General features: G+C 40.2%; 1 protein-coding gene across 2 annotated transcripts in view; it reads left to right on the top strand.

Moving 5' to 3' along the window:
• cdk6 (cyclin dependent kinase 6) overlaps window positions 1–19,666 on the top strand; it is a 42,950-nt gene extending 23,284 nt beyond the window's left edge. For both annotated transcript variants that reach the window (XM_014994210.2, XM_088010187.1), the window contains 4 exons: window positions 7,602–7,711; window positions 15,704–15,754; window positions 15,882–16,017; window positions 16,143–19,666. In XM_014994210.2, the coding sequence (XP_014849696.1) occupies window positions 7,602–7,711; window positions 15,704–15,754; window positions 15,882–16,017; window positions 16,143–16,295 (450 nt within the window). In that variant the 3' untranslated portion in view covers window positions 16,296–19,666. The remainder of the gene's footprint in view (window positions 1–7,601; window positions 7,712–15,703; window positions 15,755–15,881; window positions 16,018–16,142) is intronic.
• The last annotated feature ends 4 nt before the right edge of the window (window positions 19,667–19,670 follow it).

Consider the following 19,670-nt stretch of genomic DNA (forward strand, 5'->3'; position numbering starts at 1 on the left):
TGTCTTTTTTTTTTTTTTTTTGTACAGAACAAGTAAAAGTAAGTGAGGAAAGTGAGCGAGGGGATGAAATAATGGTGTTTACAGCATGGCTGACTGCTGGAGCTTCGGGCCTCTCTGGAGACATAACATCACAGCCTCTGCTCTGCCGTGCTCCGAATTCAGTTTTATGCTTATTATTAGGACATCCGCTTTCCCTCTATGCAGTGCCTGCATTCATGCTTTGTATCCTTCGGAGATTCAGAGGGGAAGGGTTTAATTAGTGATGGATCGCTTTCAGGAATGTCGTCATAAACCAGCTGAGGGGATAAAGGATCACGTTTCCTGAACTTGGGTTTTCCTTTTAAGTAGGGATTGAAACTGACCATGATGTGCCTTGGTCATTTTAACGTCTAGTACGTATGAAACTCTTTCTGAGTGTGTGTGTGAGTGTGTGGGTCTGTGTCCATTGGTGTTCTTTTTTTCATCCTTTGGTTTCCTCAGGGGGAATGTAAACATGGGCCCCCTGCCAAACTCCACCAACCTCAGCGCTGTGGCCCTTAGCTTCAGTCATCCCAATCACATCAGGTCACTTAAAGTGTCCGTCTTAATAGATCTAAGCTTTAAGGGGGGATAACGTCATGGGGGCCCAAAGTATATGGCTGTCATCATTTTCAACACCTGAAAATCTTTTGGTAGCGATGATTTAATTCCACATTTTCTACTGTTTTACATTTTTGCTTAATTAAAATAAAAAAAAACATTTTTGCTACCTTTTCAACAACTATATATGAGAAGATAAAAGAACCTTTTATTCCAGTGGGAACATTATTTCTTATCTTTACCTATATCTATGTCTATGTCTTATCTATTTTTGCCACTCTATTGCGAAAATAGAGATATGTGAGACAAAGTCCACCTTGTTTCTTATTTAGAATCCAGGTCTCAGACTTTAACAGAAATATTTAAAACATCACTTGAAAGAGTTGGGGTTTTTTTTAGGACTTACTTGTTCATTTGGTCATTAAATCATTGCCACTTTTCAACTTCTACTGATCCTCATCTGATCGGGACTGACCTCAAAAGAAAGAGTCTTTAAAAGTTATGCAATTTATTTTCTTCCTTTGGTCTCTCTGCATGCAGATCAAAAGTCTTGACAAATCCAAAAGAAATTGAGGAGTGGTTGCTACAATCCTTGATCCAAGGGAGTGTAGAAAATACATTGCAAAAAGAATTTAAAAAAAAAAAAAAAAAAAGGTCAGACTTTATTAAAGGGAAAAAAAAAAGGAAATGCAGATTGATGGTGCAAATAACTTTCATACACTTGCGGATACCACTTGGCAACGAAATACATTCATCCAGGCAAAATAAAAAAGCAGGTGCTCTCCCAAGTCACGTGCGAGCCCTCACACATAACACCAGCCAAACGCCCCTGCTCACTCACACTCATGTGTCCCATTGTCACACCAGCCCATTGTGCTTGCACGGGGCTCTGGTAGCACAATCCCGGATGTTGCAAAGCAGGCAAACTTGGAGGTCTGGCCCTGGAGGTCTGGAGGTCCTGTGGGGCAGGAGAAGCCATTTCCTCTGTCATGGGGTGCGGGAATGAGAGAACAGCAGTGCAGGCTGTGGAAGATCGTCCTGGTGGTGAGCGGGAGGATGCTCTCAGCAGAAAGGAATTTACAGAATGTTGTCCTTTTAATCTGGAGTCAGCCCTCACACACTCTGTCTCTCAGTCTAACCTCTTTGCTGTGTGTGTGTGTTTTTTTTTCTCATTTGCCTTCATTTGACCTCTCTTTAGCTTTCAGTTACCATGCCAAAGGGAGCAGGGACGTCTGACAGACAGAAAGGGGAGACTACAGAATGCAAAGCAGCGGCCTCAAATGCAAAACAATTTAACTTTTCCTTTTTTAAGGCCGCCACTCTCTCTCCCTCTCTCTCTCTCTCTCTCTCTCTCTCCCTCTCTCTCTCTCTCTCTCTTCCTCTGTGTCTATGACTCATCTAGAGCGTGCTGTACGCAGGAGCCTGTATCCGCTTTCAAGCAGCCAATGCAAGGGAGGGAAAACGGGAGTGGGCAACAAAGGGATATGTGAAGCAGAACAGAGAACGAGAAGGGTGAGAAAGGGAGACTAAGGAAGTAGGAATGCAAGCGTGGTCGGAAGAAGAGGAGGGGAACGGACACGCGCGCAAAAAAAAGGGAACATTGCAATTGGGGAATGTCCTTTTCACTGTACCACAGATGTGTTGTTATAATCATCTCAGTGAAAACAGTTGTTAAGCTGTTTGTTTAGGCTATGACTCAGATTGTGCACCTCTTGTGAGAATAATAGTTTGAGATACCTATTTGGACAGACTTTAGATTCTGGCACCCTATAGAGAGTACGAAGCTACGTGTGTGTGATCATAGTCCATTCATGGATGTTTTAAGCTCACCAGCTGTTCGGTGCTGGCTCCTTATGCATTTTGGTCTCACAGTGTGTGTTTTACAGACTCAAAGGGAGTTTCACAGGAACAGTTAAAGGAGTGGATGTATTTGGAAGATTGAGGATAACTCAATCCTCCAAATTTGGGGGAAAAACAAACCAATAAACATTTTTTGAGGGGGTTTGTTGTCTGAATATCTCTCAGACATCTGCATGAGCAAATTTATAGAGTTCAGTTTTCTGATATGTGGCCCTCCAAAGCAATTCATAACTTAGCCCCCTAAAGGGCTAAAAGCATGAATGGGAACACATTTTGCTTTAGAAACCACAGCTGCTGATCATCTCAGTTCCTCTGAGAGCTGAGGTGATGCAACATAGCGGTAAAGTTGCTTCTGTCTAAACTTGTCGTAAATGGGCTGCTTTGCATACACAAATATTTATAAACATGCATGCAGAAAATTTTTTAAGCCGTCCAGGAGTTGCACATCGTTATGGTTGCATTCTGTCATGGAAACGAGGTTCCTTCCTGCAGCTGAGACGATTGTTTGGTTTTAGAAGTTTTATCATCTAAAATTCTATCTGGAGCAAGTGGGGCACTGGATTCAGCGTGAGCAGCTTATTAGGGAAGCTAAACCCAGCTGCTATGGTAAATTTGAGGTAGTTGATGAAAAGATTTTGGCTTCAAGAGAAGCAGACGAGCTGTAATCTGACGCTGGATTAAATCTTTTTGCATCTACTTTCCGTAGCCTCCCGTGCATGTGTTATATATATACATGTGCCTTAATCTGCACTTGTGGCTGTGTTTTCGAATAACTGTGAGGCGGATATACTCTGAGCTCTACGTCTGTGGTTCTTCCTAGAAGGCTTTGTGTGTGCTCATATCAGAGCTGTCTTTTGACTCTGCCAGGTGTGAAATTAATGCAGTGTGCTCGAGTCGAGTGCATTTGAGCTGCAGCTGCAAAGAGTTTGCAGGAAGAAACTTATTTTTAAAATGCCAACCCGCTCTTCTTCTTACCGCAGTAACATGCTGCCATGTTTTAGCTGGGAATTATCCTATTATCTGCAATAACACACTTGATACAACGAGTTAGATCCTATGAGAAAACAAACAAAGGAACCAACTGAAGGCAAACGGTAAAAGATAACATGTAAATGAGACCGTGCAGCTTGAACTGTGGTGTAACTTCATTCATGCTTTTCTTTGAGGTTTCATTGTTTAAAGATTCGTCGGTGATCCCTGGTATCGGTGTCTTCGTTCTAGACTCGTGTCTTGTTTCTGGTCACATGGCCTAACCCCCACGCTGCATCTCAGCCAACTAGCCTCAACTTCCGCTCCGTTTCCAGTGAAGCAGGAAGCAGAGATGAAAGTATCACCATCTGCAAAATGCACCCTCTGGCTCTATTAATAGTGTCATTCAGTTTTTTAAAAAGTGTGACTGAATTATTATTATTTTTTTACTCTGTCGGATTTCTGTTGACCTTTGACTCGTCAGCACGCAGTGTTCCGTATCACTGCGTCGCAAATGTTAAACACTTGCTCTTTTTGAACAATTTTGGAATAATTTTGATTTGCACAAATCTGATATTCCAAAGAAAACAGCCCTGCTTCACGTGACATATATGTGGCAGACTTAAATTTAACATGGGTATTCAAGGCCTATTTGTAGTCTCCTATGCTTAGAAACAGCTTCTAAACTGTCATGCCAAACGACGTGTTAGTTTTTGAATTTGCTTTTCCATCAAAGTAATAACTAAACAGTCTCTGGGAAGATGAAAAAGATTATTTTTAAAAGAGAAGAAAACACAGAAGGTAACATTAAAGACAAATTGGAAAGTGGAAAGATTATTTTAGTTCAGTAAAAACTGACTGCAATGAACACCAGCCATCTGTCCATCAATGACAAAAACCCTACAAGCTAAGAAAGAAGAAACTTTTCTTTGCTGTACTGCATCACAAACAAGGTGGCAGGAATAGATCAGCCAGTTTTCCCTTCTCCGGCGGTAATTAGGGTGGGGAGGCCACATGCCGAAAAGCTTACCATTTCTTTTCATCTTAAGTTGTTGCACCAAAGCAAAAAAAATAAATCGTCACTTAATCGTACATATCGTAATCGTACATACATCAATAATTAGTTTTTAGTAAAAATCAGACAAAAGTTAGGAGAACATGCTATAAAAGAACACAATGCAAAAGCAGGGATGTGTGTGTTATAAATCACAAGTTCTATCTGTTTAGGTTTTTCTTTAAGCAGCAAAAATATTGGAACCTAAATCTGTACAAAAAAATTATTATATTTGCAAAAGTTGTGATTAGTTTGGTAACTTTTAGACCCTCCCATTAATTAAGAGATTACCACTGCGTTGGAGGTGACTGCTGGTGGGGATGTTTGTCTAATTTCGGGTGCGATGACGGGCAGGTTTCATAAAATGATTCCTTTTGGCCACTTTTTGAACTTGTGGGATCAGATAACTGAACCATCGCGTGGAGAATAACAGAAGCTGCAGACCTCCCGCCTTTGGTTCCTTTGCCACACGTCTTTCCCCTCTTCCCATCAGCGTACTTGGGGAGATAAAGGCCACTATGGCTGAGAAAGTATTCTATAAAAGATAAATTAACTTTTGTTTACGTTTAAGTTGTATGAAATTATTAGTTATTATTTTCTCAATGTTTTTGCAAATTATAAAAAGGCTGTGACGGTGCGTGACAAGCCAAAGTGCCTGACAACACCCATAGTGGACAGATATCAAGGTTGGATGCAATGACCTGTCAATCAGCTTGGGTGGCACCTGAGGTTTCTTAAAATGGAAAAAAAAAAAAAAATAAATCAAACGGAAAGAAGAGTCCCCCCCTCTGAACCGTCACTGTTAGTTACCAAACAGAGATCTGTGATTTTCACTCAAACATAATTTTATTAATTCTTGCAGGAATGAAACAGCAAGATGTCTGTTCAGTCTTTCTGTTCTTAGACAGAAGGTCTGCACCTTCTTAAGCTAGTCTTATCAATGAGGTTTCTCACAAGGAGTCTGGGAACCAACATTTCTGGCTCGTATTGGCAGCATTGTAACTCTTCATTAGGATGTTGACAAAGACCTTCGGAACCTTGAAAACTGAGGAGCGCTCCATCGTTATCTCTAAACCCTCCCTAAGTTCCTGCATTGTGAAAGTACCATGAGATTCACATGAATCTTAAACACAGCTGCAAAAGGTAAAGTTGATTTTTTTTTTCTTTCCCCAAAGTCGTACAAATGACTCAAAAGAAACTTTGTTTTACTAAAATTCCACTGGTGGTGTCCAATCAGTATCCAGAGATGGCCATTGCTTCCCTGGCAACCCCTCTAGCCCTTTGCCATTGGTCACAGATCCATGATGTTATGAGTTTTTGGGTTTCCATCCATTTTCAAGCATAACTTGTGAAAAGAATCCTCATAATTGAAGTCTATTTGTCGGTCATATCTTGGTGCACTTCAACATGACCCAAACATTAACTTCTGTCGGAATACAGTTCTGAGTCGCCAAGCTATTTGGTGGTAGAGAAGAGCTTGTCTCCACCAATTGAGTGCATTACATTTTTACCTTCAATTTCATTGCCAGCTGGTTTTATAGACAGATTGTCATCACTCTCTAACCACAAAGCTACCTCACACTTTCAAAATCTGACCATTACACCACTGTACTTTTTGGCTGCTCAGAGCTGTGTTACTGTAGTGGTACTTCAATACCGCTTGCAACCAAATGATTTAGTTATTTCTTCGAGCACCAGATATCTTGACAGAATTTGGGTGTACAGGATGTCAGTTTGAACTTTATTGACCACTTGAGATGCAAGACGTTCAGAGCAATTCTCAACTTAAGCTGTGTATCTTACAGCATAAGCAATAACCAGGACAGCATGTTTTGTAGTTCGCTGTGTTTTTTGCGTCGCTTGACCTAGAACAACCCCATTTTGCCCCTGGGAAAGACGTACACAATAATGCATTTTAAAGCAGTGCGTAACACCCACCTCTCTCAATGTGAATGCCTTTGTCCAAGAACGCCCAAGTCCGGATGTACCAATTTGCAACTTTTAGATGCATCAATGCTCAAATACACATGAATAAAATAGTCGAATCTCCTCACCAGCAGTCATTCAGCACTGTAGAGCCCTGGTAACTCGCAGTTCATTTGAGGTGTGTTGGAGAAGAGCTGCATCTAAAAGTTGCTCTCGAGTACTTGGATTTGACCTTAGATCTTTCAAAGATCAGATGGCAGGAAAGGAGAACTTTTCTGCGTTGAGAACCAACACGATGTTTCTCATAAATTGATCGTGAAAGAAATCAATGCAGTGTGTTTTGAGATAGGATATTTAAAACTGCCGTTGCCTCGTGATACATATCCAAAAGAATTAAAGCGCGCATGCTGATCTACAACAGCGCAGAGTTTCGTCACGGATGAACAAAACCAGTCAGGTTAAAAGTATCTGGGTGACACTGCACACTTTTTGCTTACAAGCATTTGCCTCAGAGCTTAACGTCCTGATAAGCACTCTTCAGTGCTTGAAGAGGGGAACTGCAGCCAAATGCTGTTGGAAAGAAACACTACAGAGTTTAGGAAAGCACCTGGAACCGGTCCACTCTCTTACCAGGGGTCACTGAGTTTTGTCTGGAGGCTTTCCCTACTGTAGCTGTTAACAGAGGCAGGCTGCACACACAATCACTCTGAGAGGTCCCAGGAGTTTCAGGGACAAATTTGGAAACCACGCTTAGTGTGAAGTGACACAAAATGGCTGCCGTTACACCTCAGGTGCATGCAGGAGGTATGGTGAAAGACAAGAAGAGCTTTTTTTTTTTTTTTGCATGTTTTCTTCTGCGTTTATCACATCAAGAATGCATACATTCTGTCGGCGTGTGATTTTTGCCTGTTTATAAAGCATTGTCTGTAGCTGCTGTGAATAAAAAAACAAAACAGAGACTTGTAAATCAGAGCTGGCTGGAGGCATGTCCTGCCAGATATGATTTCATGTGTTGCATAAGGCCAAGATGGAGGCGAAAGCTTTTAAGTGTGTTAAGTGTGCTGCTTGTGCGTATGTATGTGTGTGAGCCCGCATTGACGATGACATTTACCTAATGCTGCTGGCAGTCCATCAGCGTTCAACTCTTTGTGCTCTTACAATGAAGGCTCAGTAGTTTGTTTTTGTTTTTTTTTTCTGCTGTTTTGCGGTGCAGGTGGTGACGCTGTGGTACAGAGCTCCTGAAGTGCTGCTCCAGTCCAGTTACGCTACACCGGTGGACCTGTGGAGCGTTGGCTGCATCTTCGCCGAAATGTTCAGGAGGAGGTGAGGTGTGCACAGAAGCAAACACGGCCAACAAAGCCTCACATTTAGAAATGTCTTTGGAATCCGGCCAGAGTATGTGGTTTGGATATCTCTGTTAGGCTCGCGAGAGGATGAGCAGAAATTAAAACTACAAGAAGGGGGGGGAAAAACCTGTGTAAATCCAACCAGTTTTATTCCAATATAATCACATGCTCCATGGAAACTTGGTCAAGCGCCCATACTGGTTTCCAGTGCACAACCTGCCCCTGTTGAGTAATTTTTAGATGTACATGTCCCAGAATACCATGGGATCCATTCGCATGGGAATACTTTCTGCAAAACGTGTCAAATGTCTAAGCACAACATTTTCTTAACCTCAACTCTTAACCAAGGTCCACTGGTGTGCAACAAAGAAAAACAGGGAAGTACAAAAATAAGCTAAAACTAAAATTTATTAAAAAAAAACAGTCCCATGGGTGGTTTGAACAGGAGTCCAATGTCTGGGAGCAGAGCTGCTGTCCTCCCATGTCTCCTCTCACCGTCCTGTGTTTTCCCCTTTGTGACATAGGTGAGCACTGTAGACTGATTGTCTTTAATTATTGCTGAATGAGGTTGAGCATTAATTACAGTGTTGAGGACCTAACATGTTAGGTTATCCTTTAGAGTAGTTGTGTAGACTATGTTCAGACAATGCGAATAATCTGATTTCTTTTTCCCAATATGGGACCCATATTTGACTTTTTCACAATAGTCTAAACAGACCAAAGCAAAGATTTCCAACCTTCCTTCGTGTCCCCCTTTCATAAAATCCCAATTTCTGCCACTTTCTATATGTGGTACTACATCGGATACATATCCAGTAGTTTGGAAAGCGACTGGAGTCTCAATAAAATGATTTTTGTCCTACTTTTACGTCATCAACATAGGACTTGCCATAATTCTGCACCAGCAGAAGCTAGTCATGCTAATTACAGACATAAACAATGGCTGAAAATTATAATTCTGATCAATCTGAATATCTGAATGTATGAAAGAAGTCTGTGCCACCGAAGCGCGTCACGTCACAATCCTACCACTCCTGGTTCCCGTTGCCATCAGCTGTGCTTTCTTTTGACTCTGTAGTCTCGTGACATTGTCGGCTCTCCTTGCTGAATAAAATCGATCCATAAATGGCAGCATCCATTATTACATCCCTAAACAATTCGCTGCTGCGTGACGCCAACATTCTTTTAAAATGAATTTTTTAAAAACTTGAAAAGTAAAGTGTAAATACATGTATTAAAAAAATTGCATTTGTTAGAGTTCCTAAAAATGTTCAATTAGTAAACCGTGACATTCTGTTTCCCTGGGATATAAATACAAAATGACACAAAAGCCCATTTCTTTCAACCACTGGTCACAAGACTAGATGAGGACCCTTATTCATCTTGTCACCATCCACAATGAGCCGGATTGTAACAAAGATATAAAAAAAATTTCAATAAAGCTACAGAATACAGCAAATAGTTACATCTTGGAGTCACTAAGTCTTCCTAGCAGGCATCAGGTGCCATCTGCGTGTTGTTTTTGGTGTGAGGCTGGGAAAAAGACATTTACATCCGACCATAACAGACATGTTGCGTTTTCAAATTGTTTTCTGGGAATTAACCACACTTTAGGAGGGGAAAAATGTGGAAGCACACCACACAGCCACTGCAATGTATTGTAGAGGGAGGACCTGTGATCCCGTGGGCCTTCTCCTCAATTATTAACCGTGGGAACCTCCTAGGAGTGTGTGACATTGTGGAGCCTTGAGAAGCACTGGTAGGCTTCGTCTGTCTATAGCGTAACGGTCGAAACATTTCTCAGCCAACACAAATAATTTGCCTGACAAAAATAACCTTCCTCCAAAGTCGCCCGTGATTGCGGTCGGCACTGTAGCTGTGGATTAGCTTGTGCAAAGACCCGTTGTGTTAAAAACTGACATGAAGGCTTGCTGGGCAATCATGAGGATGTGATGACCTGCAGGATTGGAAATTGCTCAGAGATGTTGCATCCTCCTTCGGTTGCAATTTGCTGCAGCTTTTTTTTTTTTTTAAATCCCCAAAACAGTTTATGGAGCTTTATGAATATAGTCTCCAACTATAAGCAATCCCTTGAACAACATAGGCTGCATGTTAAAAGGCCAGTGAATCATAGCACATTACCAAAGCTAATGTTTTAATCATAGTTTAAGTTATCTTTACGGTCACTAACTGCACAGTGTTCATGCGTTAGATCACTGATCATGATTTCTCTTGCTTTTGGAAAGTACCTCTTGTGAACCCAGAAGACCCAGAGTTTCCCCTAATAGCAACGACACGTGATTACTTGACGTTTGCCTTCACGCATTGGTGGTTGTCTGTTTCCTTTCAGTTTGAAATTAATTTGAACTTCTTCTTCTCATAATTAACTTTCACCCATAAAACAAATTGTCAACACATTTATTTAAGAATAGATTTTATACTAATGGGCTAGTTGTACCATTTCTAACTCAGAGGTCATGATAAGGGTTCACGTTTTAAATTTGCGTAAACTGGGATGTTTGGGAATTCTTTATATATATATATATATATATATATATATATATATATATATATATATATATATATATAATATGTGTTGTTTTTTTGTTTTTTTTAATTTGTATCAGTATTGAAAGGGAACTTAAATGTCCACCTTGTATTATGTCGAGTCCAAGCCATTCAACCCAAAAGTAGGAAGTGGAGAAAGTTTGAAATCTCTACAGGCTTTGTTCACTTTTGATTTTTAGCTTTAAATGGTCCAAACAAGGTTTTCACACAGTTTACACGTTGAGTCATTTTGGGAATTTGCTAAACCACTTATCATCACCTCAAATGACACCTGACAGATGTTTTTGAGCAATAGGCAATCACATTTCAGTTGGCTTATCAAACCATTACAGTAACAGAGGCTGGCTGTTGTGGTCGAAGCATGCAAGTCAAGATTCTGGTTCTTGGTCTAGGTATTTCAGTTTGTGGTTTAACGAACTTCACACTGGAGGGGCGCACTAATAACGGATTTTGTTTTTACAGTGGGAAAAATACACGTACTTTTTTTTTCATGTTGGAAAGAAAGTGTTTAAATTTATTCCATAAGCATAGAATGAAAACTGTTTTGTGCAAGCCTATGTGAAGAAAAGTGTGTATTCCAAAGTGAAACAAGTTAGTCTGTGTGTGTGTGTGTGTGGGGGGGTGTGTGGGTGTGTGTGTGTGTGTGTGCAATAGCAGATAAGAAGTGTCGTTCTGGGGCAGGGCTTATTGCCTTTGGAAGTGTGTATTCCAAAATGAAACAAGTTAGTGTGTGTGTGTGTGTGTGTGTGTGTGTGTGTGTGTGTGTGTGTGTGTGTGTGTGTGTGTGTGTGTGTGTGTGCAATAGCAGATAAGAAGTGTCGTTCTGGGGCAGGGCTTATTGCCAGGAGGAGCAGCCCTGCTTCCTTCCCCAACCGTCCTCTCACCCCATCATGCAAGCATGTGAAAGTTCACAAGCTCAAAAGGTCACACAGGGTTAAAACATTTTGATAGGCATTTTGTTTTCCCTTTCAAATCCTACTTTTTTCCCAGCTTTGCAAATTTACCTTAAGAGCCGAGGCGTAAAACTATTTGCCTGCCAAACTGCACCCACTCTCTTCTTCATTTGTTTCTTTTTTTGTTCTTTTATGTAATTTTTTTGTATTTCTAACACCAAGAAAGTGAACATTTGTCATATCCAAATGGTTTCCAGCATGCCATTATGACAAGGATAAATGTGTATCCACTAAGTTAAACAGAAATTCCACTTAGATTTGCTGACAGACTTAAATTCCTATTTGGATTGAATTGTCTGCAGCTTGGCTTTGTTTTGCATTTGAGAAATTTGAGAATTAGAAGTGAGAGTTTGATCTTTATTATAAATTCTACATGTAATCTATAAAATGTTCGCACGCTTGCTAATGTCGGCATATTAGCATGAGAAATCTGGTGACTTGAAACAATAATTTTTTGACAACACCCCTATTTAACTTGTGGTTTTAGTGACATTACCCACAGAGTTTGCAACGGAGATAAAGACTGCAGAACAGATGTTTCTGTCAGACATTTTAAGTTGGCGTTACAACAAATAATTATTGGCTCCGTAAAAATGTATGAAATGAAATCGCAAATGTGGTTTCTTACACAAATTGTGTGCACTGTTTAACAGCGTGCATACCAAATTAAAGCTTTGAAAGATGCCGGATAAGATCTCGCTGTCATCTCAAAACCTTCAAAACTATATCAGTTCATCGCTCTGCAGAGCACCAAAACTGTTTGGTGCAGTATTTTGCAGAAATGATTGCATAATTTTTCCAGTTGAACCAAGGCAATAATAATTTCCCCACTCAAAGTAGCCCTTCAAATATCTGCTGCAATCCATAAAGCATATACAAACGTTTAAAAATGTCCTTTCCTATATGGAGCTCTGTCAGAAACAAAGAGACGTTGTCTCCTTGTTGGAAATTCCTCCTTGACAGCAGGTCGTAGACTGTGTGTGTCATCTGGGCTAGGGTTTCCTTTTGTCTCCCAGTTTGACAGAGAAAGCTGTTAAAAGATTTGCTGTGTATTTGTAAATGTGGGCGTCTTCATATTTTGGCACCTGACCAGTTTTCCTTTGAGCTGGAAGGTGAGGCCGAGTCCTTTGATGACCGTGAACGCAAATATCACTCTCTTTTAGCGATAAAGATGGCTTTTTAAAAGGACACCTGTCGGAGATTAAAGGACACCTGGAAGAAGTGGTGAAAGAAAGCAAAAGGAAGATTTAGGGGAAAGTGCAGAAAAGACGACGATGAAGAAACACAGTAACTCATACTAGCTTGCGCCGAAACTGCGTGTAAAGGTTATAAGTCAAATGTCTCTGGAGCTATTCGTCCACACGCTTTATAAATTCCACGTTTTGTTTACATTTTGCACGGGTTGCAATCTTGGTTTTAGAGCATTCATGTTCTTTGTTGTCTCATGTTACAGATAAGTCCAAACTTTTACAAGGACTCAATACCTTTAAATTTTCCCCATTACTACTTTCTTTTATCTTCTTTCCAAACATCCTAACGTGCCTTTGTGGACCAAAAAAAAAAAAAAAGTAAACAACTGCACGCCATCATAAGAAAACAGTGTGTGGAAATTTAAGCAAATGTTATACAAGTCTGCATCTGCATGGCAAGGATGGCTTCTGACTCATATTTCAGGAGAATAAGGGAGAGGACGTCTGCATGTTGACATTCCACAAATCGAAAAGCCTGAACGTGGTGTGTTAATGGTCTGGGAGAGGCCCTACATCCTTGTTGACTTTCTCACAGCTTGAGACTCGATTGATAAATCCTCTGCGGAGCACAGTCATGTCCACATGTCCACACAGATTGACACGTAGGAAACGACCAAAGCTTGCGCAGCACTTGCTGGTCCGTGCAGTCAAAGCGGAATATGCATTTTCTCTAAAAAAAATAAATAAATAAAAAAAACAACAAAAAAACTGCATTTCTGTCTTTTTCACCCTCAGACAGATTGACGCTCTCACGTGCAAACATGTGCACACATTCCAGAGGTTGCCTCAGTGGAATGTGGGACAGTGCCGAAATGGCACTAAAGGAAGCGTGACTCAGCTGCCTGTCCTAACCTCGTGTCACCCTTCGACTGCTCATGCGTTTAAAATGCGAATGTGAGGTGCACTTTGCAAACTTTCGAGAGGACTCTCTAGTCCCATTGCTTGACTTTGCATTTTCGCAGTCTGTGTATTTGTATTTTATTGAGAACGTGTCGATGCACAGTTGCGTCAAACTGTTGACACTGCACATGCCAGCGGTCAAACTTAGGTGAGCTATTCCCACTTATCCTCCACCGCAAACCAACAAAGCGGTCTAGGTTTAAAAATGGACCTCTTGGAATTATCAGCCCTACTTGTTTTGGCATGATAACTTGCTGTAGGTGATTCTTTTTTTTTTTTTTTTTTTGCAACTGTCAGAAACTGGTTTGGTCTGATCTTAAAATGCGTATCAAAAGCTTTATTCAAAAGACTTCATGTGGGGCATTTTGTCCTTGCGGTGGTTCAGCACCAAAGAAACATTTGTTGATTTAAAAAAAAAAAAGAAAAAAAAAAAGGGTAGACTCACATAATTAAAATGAAATCTCGTGCTAGATTTTAACTTCTAAGCCAGAGCTTAGAGGCTGCTTTCTTTGTACAGGCTCGGGTGAAAAATATCCCAGACTTTGATTGTGTAGGAAAGTGTGGGTGTTCAGCTATGCAAAGCTTCCTGCAAGTGGGAAAACACAGGGAAGTTCAAGGTGGCTGGCAGGTTACTGCTGACTTTGCTCAAGTGAGGTGCACAGTACCCAGGCCAAAAGGCAAAATACACGACCAGCACCTTGCAAAAAAAAAATTCATGCTCCATGAACTTTATTTACCTAATTAGTAAATGTTCTACGGTTAGCTTTCATCTTAGTATATCAACAGTATTTCTGGAAAGGCCTCAGAGGTTTGGTCGGACAATAATAATGAGCAAACAGCATCTCAACAAGAAATGGAAGGAAGTTTGGATCCGGTCCTTGAAGTATTGTAAAAGAATCCTTTGTACTCAACATCTCAAAGAGCTCTGTTCAACCAGCTCTTCAAAAATGGAAAGACTATGGAAACTGGGCAAGACGTGTTTTTATCCGTAGGTCATCTACTAGTTGTGCACAAATCTGTTTTGAATCAAAAATAAATCCAAATAAATATATAATCCAAATAAATATAAAAAGCGGCGTGTGCTTTTTGACATAAAGCACGTAGGAGACGAAGCAAATACATGGAAGGAGGTTTTGGTGGCTTGTTCCGACAAAAAATCTTAGTTCTTGACCCATGTGGAAAAACAGTGTCTCTGGAAGAAAACTAAAATTTGCACGTCAAATTCAACACACCTCCCATGATGGCACATGGTGGTGGCACCATCGCGCTACGCTACTTTCTTCAGCAGAGAGAGAGAAGTTTGGTCAGAGTTGTTGGAAAGATGGAAGGAGCTAAAAACCAGTGGAACTCTGGAAATGGAAGGAAACCTGTTGGTGGTTGCAGAAGAATGGGTGTTTTCATACTGAGTATGACTGTTTTCATTTGCAAAAGATGGCTTCACAGTCATGCTCCCGCTTTGCACTTTTTTTATCGTCATGTTTTATTAAAATAGAGATATTTGTAGCTGTTTGTAATTTGTGAAAATGTTCCTTCTGCGTGAATGTCTTCAAAGAGTCTGTATGCATATCAATCTGAGTTTTGGTGCAGACGCGTCGTCGCTGTGCGGCAAACGTTTTTTTTTACTTTGAAGGGTTTTTTTCTACTCTTCAGTAATTCAGAAACGTCCGATTTCCCACCCCTGTGCCTCGAGATTTGAGGTGAATAGGTTCATTGAAGCCCTTCTCCCTCCTTCCCTCTCAGAGAAACTTGAACAGGAAAGTCTCATTCCCATGGCTCTTTCGGCATTACAATAATCCAACTTTTCTTTCATAAGCGTCTCGGTCCCAATTGCCTACTCACATCGATGAAGCCGGGAGCCAAAGCTGAAGCATGTAGGAGCTAAACAGGCTTTTTTCTATCCTGCGAGGCGACTGGTAGGCTTGTGCTGATGATGACTACTGGAATTTGTGCGAGTGCCAGGCCCGAGCCGTGACCGCCCACGGGTATCCGAAGACTGCCCAAAGCCACAGGAACCACCAGCAGTCCTGCTACTGCTCCCCTCCCTCTTTTCATCCTGGTTCCCTCCTTCCTGTCTTTAGTGGTCTTACCAACGCTGCTCCACAATCCTGACAACATGTGGACTTCAAACGTTCACATCAGCCTCTCACATTCCTATCGCCTTGAGTCAAAAGCCTGTATATGAGTTCTGTTCACCTACAGCAGAAATTTGGACTCTGAAGCTTGTATTCCGCAGAGAATCAGTGGCAACGTCGTATAGATGGCAGCGAAACTGACTTGTTCTTTTTATTCCCTTCCTAGACCCCTTTTTCGAGGAAACTCTGATGTAGATCAGCTGGGAAAGATCTTTGAGTAAGTATGAGTATAATTTGCTTCAAAATAAGACAAAAACAGAAAACCTTCTCATGATAATGGATTGTGCCTAAAAGTCTGTTATTGACACAAATGAATTACTGATAATCTTTTTATCGTTTAACAGTGTTGTTGGAGTACCTTCACCAGACGACTGGCCTCAAGAAGTGGCCTTACCACAGAGCGCCTTCACACCCCGACCCCCAAAGCCAATAGAAGACCTGGTGCCAGACATGGATGAGGACGGACGAGGCCTGTTAATGGTAAGCAAAATGAATTTCTCTTCAAATCGTAAGAATGGTTCTGACTAACTAACTATTCCTTCTTGTCTTCTTTTTCTTTTGTTTTTACTTTTTTTTTTTTTTTCAATTTTCTCCAACCTCTGTAGCAATTTCTCACCTTCAACCCCTCCAGGAGAATATCTGCCTTCTCTGCGTTGACTCACCCCTACTTTCAAAGCGTGGACAGTAACAGCAGGAGTCTGTACGCTACCCATTCAATCCCCAGCAACAAACCCACTATTGAGGAGAGGACAGCCTGATAGTCCTCCTTACGCCTGCAACTATCCCAAACAGTGGCTAAAAGAAGTATTTTTGTACCCATTTTGTATTTCTGGGTGTCTAGCTTACCGAAAACCATTAATTAAGCTTTTTGACACTTGCCAGTGGAAGACAGTCTTTAAGATGCCCCCTTGCATAAACGTTAGCCTTTTATGCTAACAGACTGAATCCTTGTGCAGCACCTTCATTCTGTCATAATACATTTGATTTGGTCTCCAGCGCTGTTTTTTTTTTTTTTTTGTTTTTTTTTAGCTGGTTAGTTTTAGACCGCTTGAAGGTTCTCCTATTGCCTTGGGTTGTAAGGTTTCTTCTGGAGTTGTATTTAATTCCTTTTTGATCCTAACAAATCCTAAGCATTCTGCCAAAAAAAAAAGCTATTTCAACATAGTGTTTCCAGCATCTGGGTAGGCATAAGTTAGCATACCAAAATGCTGTCCTCTTTTATCTTTACCTTACTTTTAATTTCCAATAAGACAGCAAAGGTTCTTTAGTTTGCAGAAGCTCCTTTGTAGATGCAGGTATATTTAATTTAAGAAACATGAGCCCGATCCCCACAGCCAACAGTGATGGCTTCAATCAGAGGTACGGCCTTATTTAGGGTCATTCTATGCAGAGGTTTTGACATCTACTTGTTAGACATTGGGAATTTTGTGATGTAAAACAGGAAACCATGTTAAATCGTTCAAAAAACATGGCATTTATTCTGTGCAATCCAACGGATAAGTCGCTCAAAGTTTTCAAACTCTTAAACTGATCTAACTTTATTGATGCATCCTTTAATCAACTTAAACTAGTCAGTCTTCTTTGGTAGGAGTGCATCAGTATCCCACAAATTCACTTGGCAGTATCTGCCCTTTTTACCTTGTCAAATCCTTAAGAGTACATGGAAAGAACAGAAGGCAGAAATCTTCTTTTATTATTATTCTTTGACTATAGCCTTGGATTCACCATGACGCTGAAAAATATCAAAACTGTTGAAATTGAACCTAAACATGTTTTCACAAACCTTCGGTTTATGCAACAAGATCATTGCAGCTTGTTTTATTTTTTACCCTTCTTCCGCTAATGTTTTCACTTGACTTATGCAAGATAAATTTCACATTTTACATTACAAAACAACATTTTATCAGGGTTTTTTTTTTTTTTGACAGCCAGTGTGTCTGCATGTCAAAAAGCTTAATTAACTGCAGTTTTATGTGTCATATAAATGTAAAATATAATGGAATGATGGGAGGGAAATACTTTTTATATCCAATGTACAACACTCCTTCAAAAAAAAAAAAAAAAAAAAAATCAAGATAGCAAGAAGGCATGAAAGCAGATCATGCCCTTGAACCATGCACAAAAGCTGCCCTCCCGAGAACCAATGGATCTTAATTGCTGCTTTTTAGGTTGTGAAATGTTATCTAACAATGCAAATACAGGCCTGTGTCTTATATCGACTCCTAGAATAGTCGAGAGGCCGGACAAGTTTTAGAGGCTGAAGCTTCTTCATGACCAGTGTTTAGACTTTTCAGACTGCCCTCTTGTCTTGAGGACCAGACAGGGTCCGAAGAGGACAGCGTGGATCTTACCTGCCTTCATGCTCACTGTGGAAATGTGCCGTAAGGGGACGGACAATGGGAGTGCGCTCGCAAGTACTCAACCCAAGCATGCTCATGTACCTATAAAGTCACAAGGAATCACAAGCCAGCCTCTCACTGCCATGTTCCTCGTCATTCTAATGTTAACTATAATATTGCTGCCATCTTGTGGGTATCTAGAGTAACTGCAGACGAACCAGTAGCGGGATTCTAATGGTTGCTGCGCTCTTCAAGGACTCAATAGGCTGATCGTAACGGTGCTGAGACAATGAAAACTGATCCTGCCACTTACTTTAAGACTTTTGAATGACTCTTTCTGTGCCATTGTGGGATTTTTATCATTATAAATTTCACTTATTTACAATCTAAACGACAGCGTAATGCACAGGCTTGCTTTCTGTGGATAAAGACCCACCAGCACTATTCATTATGAAACATTTGGCAAAGTGTTATCAAAAAAAAAAATTCTGTATTTAATTTTAATTTTATTGACAAGTCTTATATGCTTTTTACTGGATTTTTATGTATTTCTTTTTAGAGTTTTTCTTAATAAGCTGGGCATACGGTATTCTTACACCAAGTGCACCGACTCTGCTTACGATCAGAGTTTGTGCAAGGAATGTGTAGAAACTAGGTATTGGTACTGTACAGTGTATTTAGCTAGGTGCAACGACAGACGCTGTTGATGAAGCACATAGATATGTCATAAAAGTGGCTAGGTGTACGTAGAGTAGGCGAAGGTCTGTGGAAAGTTGTGTGATGAGAGCATTTTGTTTCTTGAAATTGTTGGGTGGAATTAACGGATCTCCTTTGCTGTGGATTGATTGTGGCTATGAATTTTACAGTAGTGTTAACAATGAGATGATAAACACATTTTAATTTACAGTTTTTGCTTTTACATTAATGTGCCGTTTTATTGCAATTCCGTTTTTTTTTTGGGTTTTTTTTGTTTCTTGTAAATGATCAAGGAAAAGGCAACTTATGCAGAGCTGTATTTTTGTATTTTGTAGTTCTTGCGGAACAGTAACAATTTAACACTGGTTGGTTTATGTTTTTTTCTAACAGGTAGTGCTACTAGCACACACACACACACACAAACACACTCATTTTTCAACTCTCTCAGGTTTTTTCTGGATGTCCAAATCTCTTGGGCACAGTTTGCACATCTCTTGGCTTACTAAGTGACCACATAACGATTCCTTCAGGTTTTCAGGTTTCCTCTCAAGCTGTCTCATAATGGTGTCTTTGATTATAGTCTACTGTTAATACTATTTATCCATTATGTTACTGTAGTCGTTTCTGTTTGAATAGACTGTTATTACCAGCAACTTGTATTTGCCGAAAGGCAAGCATAATAGATCTGCTTAACTAAACACTGTGTTCATTTTCTATTTGATAGCAAGATTTCTGATGTTAAGTGCTCCATAATAAAGCTGCATAATTATAAAGCTATAATTACTTTAGAAATAGTGTTTTATAATTGAACTAATGACAGTTTTGTCATCAAAGTTCATGCAATCATTTCTAAGACTCGCCATGTAATGCATTTAAATCTCATGTCAGTTGTTCATGTTTAAAAGCAGTTTAACAGTTTCAAAACAAGGAATATGGAATACATAAATACATCATATCAGTCAGATTGGCATAATGTATGAATGCATTGGTGTCATAATATGGTGTTGCACCAGCTGAATAAAATGCAGAATTTTGCAAATGTTTTTTTTTTATTTGTCTATGAATGTGGTTCAATAAATCACCATAACACCCTTTTCA

Source organism: Poecilia mexicana, unplaced genomic scaffold (genome assembly GCF_051168715.1).
Source record: "Poecilia mexicana isolate PSO_F unplaced genomic scaffold, ASM5116871v1 scaffold_11, whole genome shotgun sequence".
NCBI lineage: Eukaryota > Metazoa > Chordata > Actinopteri > Cyprinodontiformes > Poeciliidae > Poecilia > Poecilia mexicana.